The 12,076-nt window shown below is 44.5% G+C and overlaps 1 protein-coding gene across 1 annotated transcript in view; it reads left to right on the plus strand.

Moving 5' to 3' along the window:
* The window catches only part of stx1b (syntaxin 1B), a 78,211-nt gene extending 76,622 nt beyond the window's left edge, over positions 1-1,589 (plus strand). The window contains exon 10 of the mRNA XM_033643781.2: positions 48-1,589. Coding sequence (XP_033499672.1) covers positions 48-128 — 81 coding nt within the window. The 3' untranslated portion in view covers positions 129-1,589. The remainder of the gene's footprint in view (positions 1-47) is intronic.
* Positions 1,590-12,076: the final 10,487 nt, after the last annotated feature.

Consider the following 12,076-nt stretch of genomic DNA (forward strand, 5'->3'; position numbering starts at 1 on the left):
AAACTTGAGTTAACCACCCTGCGTGTCTCCTTCCTGTCGCCCTGCAGAAGAAGATCATGATCATCATCTGCTGCGTCATCCTGGGCGTGGTCCTGGCGTCGACCATTGGCGGCACGCTGGGCTTCTAAGACACTCCGCCACCCGCCGCTGTGACGACCGACACCGACTGACCGTCTGACCGCCAGCAGAGAAAAGAAACACCGACGACAACAACACAAAAACTTGAAACACAAATGCAAGACAGATAACCAATCAGCTAGGAAGAGATAACAATCCAATCACAGATAAGAGGAAACACCACGGGGTTGGGTGGGGTTCAAAAAACAAAGACAAAAAAAAAACACAATAAAAACGCCATCACATTATAGCTGACTTAAATACGTAACATATACAAAAAGAGGGTACAAATAAGCCTACTATTTATTACAGATGTACATGTAAATGTATTGAACATATGAAGCAACACATGGGTTAGCTACCTGTAAAAAAAATATGACTTATAATATGACATTTACTTGTTTGTTTGTTTGTTTGTTTGTTTGTTTTGCCTTTTTTTCTTATTTTTTAACAGTTTCTTTCGTTTTTCGGGAGTCTCCGAGGACAGTGATGGTGACTGCTGCTGGGTGCGAGTTCTACAGGACCAGCGCTCCAGAGCCGAACTTTATTTCTTTGTTTCTTACGTTTAAATTTTTGAGTTGAGGTTCTGGAGCCGAGCACGTTCGAGAATATCACAGAACGCATTCTCCGTAAAAGTGCTCAGCTTTCCAGTCAAGGTTTGTCCCACTAGAGGACGAGAAAGAAAAATCTTGTTCTGGAGCGCAGACGGGAACAGAGTGAGGTTCTGGAACGCTGTCCCGCAGGACGAGCACCCACTGGCGTTGGTAGAACCAACTTTATCCCCTTGTTTCTGGGAGGGACCGATCTCGCCATTGGCTCAGCTGCCTCTTTAGACCACCTGTCATTGGTTGCTCACTCCTGTCATTCACCTCAGTCAGCCTGTTAAATTAGCATAGACTGGCGAAGCCCAACCTGGCCGAACGCCATTTATAAAACGCCGTGGAAAGAGCGTGACACGCCGCCCACTGAACTGTTTTTCACAGCCACCTGATTGGTTGAGAAAACACAACCAATCAGACGTGTGTCTGGCAGGGGTGTCACTGCAACGTGGCAGGTTTCCACGACAACAGCCTCCCCTTCCTGTCACATCAATCCAACCAAAGAGCAGGGGGAGGGAGGGGCTCTGGTGTCCTGCTGAATTTAATCTGAAAATGTGACATTTGACTGACAGGTGAACGGTGGGAAGGAAGCAGGGATAGGAGGAGGAGGAGGGTGCGAAGAAGGGTGGGACGAGACGGACAGTCAATCTATGCAGTTTAGGTAAGAGGAAGACGACTTGTCCCGCCTACCCCACCCGAGATAGCCAATGAGGATCGGGGGTTCACGTTAGCGCAACAAAAGGCTCATCGCACTGATCGCTGTCAAAAAGTCGTAGTCAAGGCCGGGTGTCGTCTCCAAGCTGTCACAACTGTTCTTCCGGAAGATTCTAAAAAATGAAGAGAACACATTAAAAAGTAAAGAAGAAAAATAAACGAAAACTTTATTAACAAACAAGCTCGACAACAAACGAGATGGACAGAAAATGTCGAGACCTCTGAAGATGCTGGCGTGCCCTGGTTACCTGAGTGTCGTGGTAATATCGTTGCGTTATTTTGGTTTTTAATGGGGAACGTTTGTTGCTTCGTTGTTCCGTGGTGCTGCTGTTTTAGTGCGTGCGTGACGTGTCCCGTGACGTATCAGCCTGACATCATTTAGCGGTTACTGTTTAGTCAGTATGGTTTGATGCATTTGCCTGTTTCCTCCCTGCATCCCTCCATCTCCTGCCTGAGTGTGTCTGCGGTCTGTGATATGTGACTTCACATCATTTAAATACCTGAGTTGCACAGGTGCTACTGAACAGGAGAGGCTTTTCCTATTGATGGATTTCCTCCATGGAAGGTGGAATATGTGACACACACACATTCATGTACATTTACAACATGCCACTTGCATGATATACCTTTAACTTTTCACACAGACATGCCGGAAAATCCCCCCCCAACATACACACCCTCCTGCGTTACATATCAGCCAGTGCTAGTGTTAGACTGGGTCGCTTAGCATGCTATAGCGTTAGCTCGTGTTACATGTAGGTCGTGTAGAAGCTGCTTGTTGGAGATGATCACAAGTTATCTGGTCTTTTTTAATGTTCGAGACACTTTCCGTGTGTCCAGATCAGCGTTGGGGAAGGAATAAAACTCAAGAAATAAGACAGGAGGAGTGAAAGTCCTCAGCTCATAAATAGTGATTTGACAAAATAATCGTGACACAAGGTTCACTCACTCGCTTTCTCCAGATCATTTAATCACATCTCACAATCTTGCTATTCAGTTTTGGAAAAGGCTGGTTAGCCAGTAGCTCGTTAGTACGATTATTTTGTCAAACTAGTTGAATTTGAAAAAGCAAAGCATTTTCTTTTCTATTGGTCCCCTTACAAACCTATAATACACGGAGAGTAAATGTATTATCGGCTAGCATTAGTATTAGCAGTTAGCGGTATGTCTGCACAAGAGGACGGGACTTTCATGCTAGAAAAAAATCATCACTGATTAATGTCTCAACGCTGATCCAGATCAGGGCAACACTCACGTGTGTTACATTTGCATGTTTTGTTCCGTTACTGTTGACGTGGTCCATGTTGAGATGTAACAAAAAACTGTGTGTGTTGCTCCAAACTGGACACACGGATGTGTTGAAAATGACTTCACAGTATTGTGACTCTGACTTTAGGCTGGAAGGGGTGAAGGAGGAAGGTTTGTCCGTGTTCAGGCTCTGTGATACGGAGATACGTCTTCCTCTGTTGAGGCCTACGCTGGACAATCCTGCAGTTATATCACAATCACTGTCAGGGTTACAAACACCACCTTAAACTCTGTAAAATCAGTCTACACTACACTTGGTGTCAAAGCAATAAAGTCAGTTTGATGTTGTTAAGTTTTATTTAACAAAAAAAGTGTTAGCTAACTAGCTTATTGTGTACAGGCTGCAAAGTGAGCTGAGTGGTTTCGTAAAGACTTCAGAGCTTCGATGGACGTGAAATTCTCTTGATTGAATCATCAGTTCAAAAGATGCAAAACTCTTTTAAAAGTATCTGGTTCTTTGATTAAAAGTCAAAACCACTTTGCAACTCACTCGTTCTGGAAAGCTTCGACAAGAAGCTAACGTTGTTTAAAGTGTTGTTGGCAAACGGACATCACAGTATCTGTCCAACACAGGACCACGTTAGCTGCTTCGTCGTGGCTAACGGTACTTGTAGGCGATCCACGAGGGAGTCGTCACTGCTTTGTTGAATATGTGTGTTTTCTTGGAATAGTTAGCGCTGTTAGCTGTAGATGTCTGTGATGTTGTATTAGTCACTAGATAAAATATAAAGGACAAAGATTTTTAGCTTCAGGTTTGGAGAAGAGCGGAGGTGGGAGTTTTTATTTTATTCTTTGACTTCCCAAAACCAAAACTTAACTTGTGTGTTCACCAAAGCTTTGCCAACACCCCCAACCCCTCCAAGCAGCAAGATCCAATAGATGTTTGTTCGAATGAATCGTTCGTAGGTCTAGAATAATTTTTCTCTGCTGTTGTGTTGTTAACGTTCATGGCTACGTTCTGTCTTTGTAGGTGTTTTTCTGTTTTTTGGTTGTAGTATGGACTGAACCTGTCCACGAATATAAAATAATGTTTGTAAATGAAACCCAAGCTACTTGTTTCACTCACATTTCCCACGCGTCTTCGGACTCTTTAAGAGCTCTGCTTCATTTGGGAAAGTCCAGGCATGTTGTGAGGCAATCGACGAGTCCAGGAAACTAAACTGACTTGTTTGTTAACAAACATTTAACCTCCTCCAATCACAGTGCTTCGTTCATCACCTGCCAGTTACATCGTAATGTCAGCCACACAATATTTAATTCAGTTACATGTTTTCGAAGGTCGATGGTTGTCAAGGTGATGTCACGGTCGTCTTGCAATGGTTTGGTGGTGGATAAAAATCAGCATTGTGAGGATGCCGTCGTAGCACCAGCCAGCTTGTTAACACTGATGTTTCTTTGCCGTGTGTGTGTGTGTGTGTGTGTGTGTGTTTTCTGTAAACTTCCTGTCTGGCAGTCATCCATCAGGCCCTGCCGCCATCCTCCCGGGAAAGAAAACACAGACAAACGTCATGAAACCATGAAGGTTGTGTTTAATTTAACATCTTGGTGAAAGATAGGAGGTTTGTCCGAGTATTCTGTCCCCTGTCCTTTTGTCTTCCCTCTTCCTGTTTGTGTTGTAGTTGTTTGGTTGTACAAAAAGACGACGTTGAGGATTTGGAGTCTGCCCCTTCCCCTCCCCGGCGGCCCATCCCGTTGTGTGTAATGATAATAATAATAATAATGATGATGATAATAATAAAAAAGGCATGCAAAAGCGTTGTGGAGTTTGCATGATGGTGTTTTTTGTACCCCACCCCCAACCTGCCCTCCATGTCGTGCACTTTACCGCTCATCGGACCTGTCTTTGGTTAGCACGTTAGCTAACTTGTTCTTACTCAATCTGCATTCTCAATCCTTTTTTTAATCTAAAAGTTGAACACATGTTGGCGTTACATGTCCGCACGTGTTCATTTGTAACATTGTCGGAACAGTAGTTGTATTTTTAAGGTGTTTTGTTTGAGGAGCAGGTTGATATTTAAACGTCAAAATACGCTGCCACAACTTCAGACATCCTGTCCCCTCTCCAACCCCTGACATGGACCTCCAAACCTCCCGCTGGGTTACACACCACTGTCACCATCTGATCTCTGTGCTGTTTGCTTCCACGGCTGCATTTGTGTTGTGTTTTTGTGTTAATAATCGGTCTGACACCCTTCGACCTGTAGGCTTACCTCCCGTCGCCCCTCCACTTGGCCTTGTGTGTGTGCAGCATGCCTCCCTTCCTCTTCAGTGAAACAAGATTGGTGCATTAATGTGTGAATGTTTGTGTGTGTGTTTGTTCGGAGCAGCACGAGTTTGTTTTAATGTGCAAAGCATCCGATCGTAGGTCCACGGGTTGCAGCCGTTTGAAGAATTCCACTTTGTTTTTTTGAAAATTGTGACAGATGTGAAGAGAAAAGAGATCAGACATATTTATGGACGCCATGATCACTGTTATTATTCTATTTATTAAAATTCAAACCAAAGCGTTTTTTGCCCTCCCCTCATGTGTTCTCAAAACGTTCGCCGCTAATATCAAAGAGCACAACGCAAGTCAAGTTTACAGTGAGACGTTCGTCACAAATGGTGAAAAAACTAGAATAAAAAAAAACATCAAACGCTACCATAACTTTGAAAGCATAAGCCCCCCCACTGCCCGCCACCAGCCCTCACTGCATGTTGGTCTATCTGCCAATCAAACCAACAAAGCTACCCAACAGTTATCTCACGCCACAACAATGATGTCTGCCTCCACACCCCCTTTCCTTTTCTTTTCACCCGTAGACGTTAGTTTGTGATCTGATTAGTGAAAAATATGACGCATAATCATCTGTGAAAAATTTGCATCCACGCTTCTCCTCCACTCGAGGCATATACGGAGACAATGGTGGTGCTTTCTTATTCTATTTATTAATCGCTGTTATTCTTGTTATTTTGGTGTCATTTTCTGTACAGCTTGTTTTTCAGTCTCTGTGCTCTCACCACAGGATCACTGCTGCCCTGCAGGTCTGAAGGGTTCGTTAGCAAGTCAGCCAACCAACCAGCTCGCCTCTTCTCTTACAACTCCTCGCCACAGTCCCCCATAATTTTAGCTGTGCACAAAAACTAGCATCAGGTAAATTACAATGAAGCAGCACTAGCTAACGATGCTTCGTAGTAATTCCTCATCAACTGAACTCTGCTGCGGGACTCGTCACCTCCTCTGCACCATGTCGTCGCCAAAAAAAAACAAAAACAAAGGTCTAACTTGGAGATTTGAAGGAAAAGATGGCCGACTGGCGTCTGAGTTGTTTTAGCTGAGAGAGGTTTTACAACAACTCTTCCCGGAAGATGATGGCAACATTTGTACGTGGTGTCCACATGGGACTGTCCACAGGTTCCATAAACGCCTACATTGGTGGGTCCCAGATAAGGTGCCCATCTTGGTACCCACGTAGCTCCAGCATGACCCACGTGGGTAAACCTCCCCATGTGGGAATTTTGCATTAAGCTAATATCAAACCCGTGGACACTCACATGGGCCCCATGAACCAACATTGTCTGGTAAACCACCAATAAATCTCCGATTGGCACTTTTCTTTCTATGTGGGAATCATTGGCAGTGATTCTCTGAACCCTTGCCAGCAGATTTGCACCACCTAAAAATAATTTGCAAATAATGTTGAATAATTTCTGAATTCCTGCTGAGCGTGTGCAATGGAGGTAACAAATCTTTCACTGTGACTGGGAAACAATCAGAGGCTGACAGACATCATCTACAGCGCTCGCTAACGAACTCCCGTAAACCTCCAGGGAGCAGTTTCCTGTGTGTGAGCGAGGACTGCAGCCTTGTCAACTAAAGTCACATATATAGGCAAGAATATATATATAAACCTTACATCAACATTTCTATACCTGTGTGTACGTGGCTCTGCAGCCATCACCGTTTCTATTGGCCGTGTACAGTTGTTGTCAGAGTGGGGTACAGGAAGCAGGAAAAAATCATCCAGAGAGAGGGTTTGGGTGCGACACCACAACTCCAAAGATTGACTTACCATTAGCTGTTAGTCGCTAGCCGTTAGCCTGCCTGTGGAAGTAACTCAGAGTATTGTTTCGCACACATGTTGAAAAATGACTTCCTGAAGTCTGAGGTCATTTTAACGTGTGCAGGCTCGATGCGCTCTGCAGTTATTTCTGCAATTGAATTTTTCAGTTTCAATCAGCAGCACATCGTCTGCAGACGCGTGTCTGTCTTCCAAGTTTGTATCTAGCAGACACCGAGTCACAAGACTGTGAGGATTCCAGTTAGTCGTGCTTTCTCTTCTTTGTTTCTCCGTTGTCGGACGATTAAACTCTTCTCTGATGATTTTTGTCTTCCTGAAACAATTTTCAAAAACCAAAACCTGTTCAGTGCCCTGCTCTGGAGGATGAAATGAAAACGTTTGTTGATGTGTTCGTCGCGGCTTCGACCTGCTCGCAGCCGCGACTTGATACTAATTGTTGTTTCTGATGACAATTTCTTTAATGCTCCACCCACATGTCCTTCTGCTTGCTCCATCCTACGAGACAGTATTTCAGTTTGAATCAGTGTTTTTTTCCCTAGTGGGAGGGTGGGAGGAGTCTGGGGGAGGGGCATGAAAATAGACCACGCCCACACGGTCTCTGCCATAGCAAGTAGGAAAGACACTTAAATAACATTGTAATGATCATTATTATTATTGTTATTATTATTATTATTACCATAAATGACAAATAAAAATGCAGTAAAACATTTGCAAAAACCCAGAGGGAACGAATGGCTTCACACACAAAGTGATCAAACATCTAAACTTTAAAAAAGGGAGGTGATGACGATTCTATAATAGCAATGATTTAAAGAAGTACAAAAGGAATTATGTTATCATAAATAATAGTAGTAATATTGAATATTGAATGCTCGCAATTTTGTCAAACTGAAACTGGATTCTTTGTGTTATGTAATTATTGTAAATAACTTCAAAGAGAGAAAAAATGACTTGCATGTCTATGTATAAATCTACTGAGATATCTATTCCCGTCAAAGTTGACCAGTAGTTCGATCTCTGTCCTTTTTTGCCACTTTCGTTTCCCCCTGCGAACATTGCCTGCCCCCCCCCAATCTCAGCAGCCCTTTTATTCTTTCTGTGTGGCTGAGAGACGACAGCAGAGAGACGGAGACACATAGCTTCCAGCGTCCTCATCCGCCAGTTCAGACAGTCTTTACACCAGCCTGCTGACACAAAGAAAACATATGATGGTGTTTTCTGTCGATGTGCTGTTGTACCTTTTTTTTCAGGTCTCTTTATTTCCCTCTAAAAAAAAAGGGCAAAATCCATTTAGACAGGAAGTGAAGAGGTCGCGTGTGTCGGCGGGTTTTTGTAAACACAACCACACCTCCGCCCATCACCCCAGTTCCAGAGGCTCCACCCACTGGCTCCTCTGATGAAAGTGCTTCCCTCCATATTTGGAAAATTAACCCCGCCTCCAGGGCTTTCTAGGCCATGCCCCCTGATCACTTAGCGGGTTTCCGAACTCTCCCTGTCTCTCTCTGTCTGTCTCGATGTCTCTCAGCCACAGCTAGTGAGCCAAAATACAAACCTAAAACTTGGTCTCTTTACTGCTGTGTCCCCCCCGAGTTTAGCCTGCACCCGGACCAGATAATAGCCAGATCCCGAGATGCAAGTGCCCGAGTAGTCCATGTAAATGTCAGCCTGTTTGATTGGTATAAGCAGCCCTGAAACAGCGGCAGACTCAGTGACAAAGATGTGCCGTGTTGCTTATCCCCATCAAACGATCCCTCCATCAGGATTCACTGTGTGGATCGAGTTCTGTCAGAAAAATCACACGACCATCAGCTGCTACGAAGACTTCATCTTCATCTAAAGACTCATGAGACCTGATTTCTGACTGATCTTCATGCAAACAGCAACCAAACCACAATCTGAACCCGTCAACAGAAACACCTGAGTCGTCTTCTTGGAGCATCTTAAGACTGACGTGATCTCGTAAGTCTTAAGATGCTTTCGGAAGAAGTGCCGAAAAACCACATAAAGTGTTTCTGTGTCCCCTCGGCCCTCCTGACGTAACCTCAAACCTCCACAGTCTTCCTTCTACGTCATTTAGTCCTCTCCTCGTTCCTGGAGGAGGTCTCAGCTTCAGTTTCTCAAAGGTGTCGAAGTGCAAGAGATCGCAGGAAGGTCACACAGATCTGAGCTATCTGCAGGTCGTTGGGTTTTTACCCGTCAGATTCCAGGAGGTAGCTCTGATCTGTGTCGAAGAGACATGATAACTGATTCTGGATTCATTCCGCCTCATGCCTTCGATGGGTTTGAGGAACACGGTTCTCCAGAGTCGCCACCTAACTTGGGGCCTGGTCTCTAGCCTCACACAGGCCTACCGTAACAAAGCGTGCAATATACAGAGAAACAAGGGCTTTCTTTATCATGCAGAGGCGTTCAGGCCCGGCCGCCGTGCTACGACCTCCTGCAGGAACTCCATCAGCAAAATCACCCGTTGTAGACGCCATCACTGTGGGACCTTCGGGACAAACCCCCCCACAAATGCACAAATTTGAAACAGTCTGTCTCGGGGGAAACGGCAGACGAGAGACCCGAAATAGTTCCAAAATTTAAAAAAAACAAAAAGAGGACAGGGCCGTTGTGCTCACACGCAACTTTGACAGGAAATGCAACTTGTGTCCCGTTTTTTTTGTGTGTGTATGTGTGCGTAGCGTAATGTAAAAGCGATCTGTCCCCCCCCCCTCCAACCCTCCCCCCCCTGAAAAAATACCCCCTCCCGACCCCCCCCTCCTCCACCCCTGTCTCCCCCCTCCTCCCACCTCCTCTCTCGTACTGCTGTTGGCTGTTCTGTTTAGTTCATGTGACGTGCCAGTATTCCCCCTCCCCCCTTCTTTACCCATCTGCCCCCCCACCCCACCCCCACCTTTACTCGTCCCCCTTCTTTCTCTCTCTCTCTCTCTCTCTCTTTCTCTCTCGCTCTCTCTCCCCTCTGCCCCCCCCTCTTCATGGATCTTTAAGATGACAACTCTATGCAGATGCTGTCTTTTATAAGTGTGTCAAAATTTTAATTTAAAATAAAAACTTAAAAAAAAACAAACCCTGACAGACATATTGAAATGATAACAAAAAATGAATAAAGAAAAGGATTGTTCAGTGTACTTCCTGTTTCCTGTGTCTTTCATCTGTTTCCTTATCAAAGCCTTAATCACACAGGAAGTGTTTTAGCAGCTGGAGGCGACTTTTTAACAGTGTTTAATGAGATTGAAGCTTTTTGCTCGCTGTGTGTTTGTGTTGCTACGCGCCTCGTGTTTCTGCGCTCTAGACGCCTGGCGTTTTTGCTAGAGCGCTGTGAACTCGCCCCTCTGACAGACAATGCATGTAACAGGCTGAAGTTGACACGGCGTCCCAGAATGTCAACAACCAACACACCCAGGGTACCTTGGACGCCATATGTGGACGTGGAAAGTCCATGACCAAATGTGGACATGTGATGAGGTCACAATGAGGAAGTGATGGTCACTAACAGAGGCCTGAAATAACCTGTATGATAATGTCTCAAACTCAGTATAATGGCCATGGCGTCCGTCCATGTCATGAACATGAACATATTGAGAGAATCTCTTCAAATTTGATGCAAACGTCAACCTGGACTCAACAATGAACTGATAAGATCATAACCCCGTGACTGACGCCACCTGGCATCATATCACCATGAAAGGTCGTTTTTGGTGTCAGTGTCTGACGCCGAAATCACTGCTAAAACAGCGATATGTCACGACTTCAGAATGAGAACTGAGAAAATTAGAAATGTTGCCCGCTGCGTGTTGGGGTTCCATTCCCCTGTCAGGAGTTATTTTTCAACAGTCACCGGCTCACTATACAGAATGAATTCTGCTGTTTGAGCTCATCAAGTCCAGATCTGAGGCAGCAAACAAAATTAATGTTATGATGGGAAAAAAAAAACTTTCAAAATGAAACTAGAGTTTGAATAAAGGGAAATGATTCTCTATAATATCAAATACTCATTTTGTCCTGAACTCTGAGACGACGTAGAAACAGGATTCATTTATAAAAACACAGGAAGAAACCTTCACTCTGCAGCTCTCCATTTGACTGGATGTTTATGTGCCAATCACAGTGTTCCACATCATCTAACATGGACTGTAGTCAAGCCCCGCCCCCTGTTTACCTGTTTAAAGTGAACATCAGACGTTATGTTACTGATACATGTCAAAATATCACATGACAGATTTACAGCTGTAATAACAGGATCTTTTTTAATATCCGTCCACTGGAGCAGACGCTTGATGCTGTAATGATACAGTCAGTTCAAGTATTCAGTTGATTATATTCACAGAATTTTCATCTCCATAGATTTTCAACAGTCTTAACAGATAATTCAGTAGCTAAGGATATTTTGAGTAGTGATGACAAATATGATGCAAAATAGATACGCAGTCATCACTTCATTCATTAATATGAGTCTCATCTCTTACGTTTTTTTATGTTAAAAAAGGTCTGTTCAGACCTTTTATTTTCATTTTTACTGTTAGATAATAAAGTATCCTGATTTTTTTTCTTAATAGTTTCAGAGTGCATTCAGAGTAGAAATCCAACTTTATAATATTTTTTGTGTAATTGGAACATAACTGGCTTCTGAACGAACTGAAGTTCTCAAATTGCTTTAGTTTTATTATTGTTCTTTTTAATTTGCTGCTGTTGGTGAAACTTTTTGACAAATGGTAATTATTATTTTATCCATCCATCCATTTTCATCCACTGATCTGGGGCCGGGTCACGGGGGCAGTAGCCAAGCAAAGCACCCCAGACGTCCCTCTCCCCAGCAACACTCTCCAGCTCCTCCTGGAGGACCCCGAGGTGTTCCCAGGCCAGATGAGATATGTAATCCCTCCAGTGTGTTCTGGGTCTGCCCCGGGGCCTCCTACCAGCTGGACCAGGAGGATCCTGATCAGATGTTGAACCACCTCAACATGAAGGAGCAGCGGCTCTACTCCGAGCTCCCTCCAGATGTCTGACTCCTCCCCCTATCTCTAAGGCTGAGCCCAGACACCCTACAGAGGAAACTCATTTCAGACGCTTGTATCTGTGACCTCATTCTTTCAGTCACTACCCAGAGCTCATGACCATAGGTGAGGGTAGGGACGGAGATGGGCCAGTAAATTGAAAGCTTTGCTTTCTGGCTCAGCTCCCTCTGAACCACGAAGGACCGGCGCAGCACCCGCATCACTGCAGAAGCCGCACCGACCCGCCGATCCATCTCACGCTCTGTTCTACCCTCACTGT

The sequence above is a fragment of the Epinephelus lanceolatus genome, chromosome 18 (genome assembly GCF_041903045.1).
Source record: "Epinephelus lanceolatus isolate andai-2023 chromosome 18, ASM4190304v1, whole genome shotgun sequence".
In the NCBI taxonomy this organism is placed as follows: Eukaryota; Metazoa; Chordata; class Actinopteri; order Perciformes; family Serranidae; genus Epinephelus; species Epinephelus lanceolatus.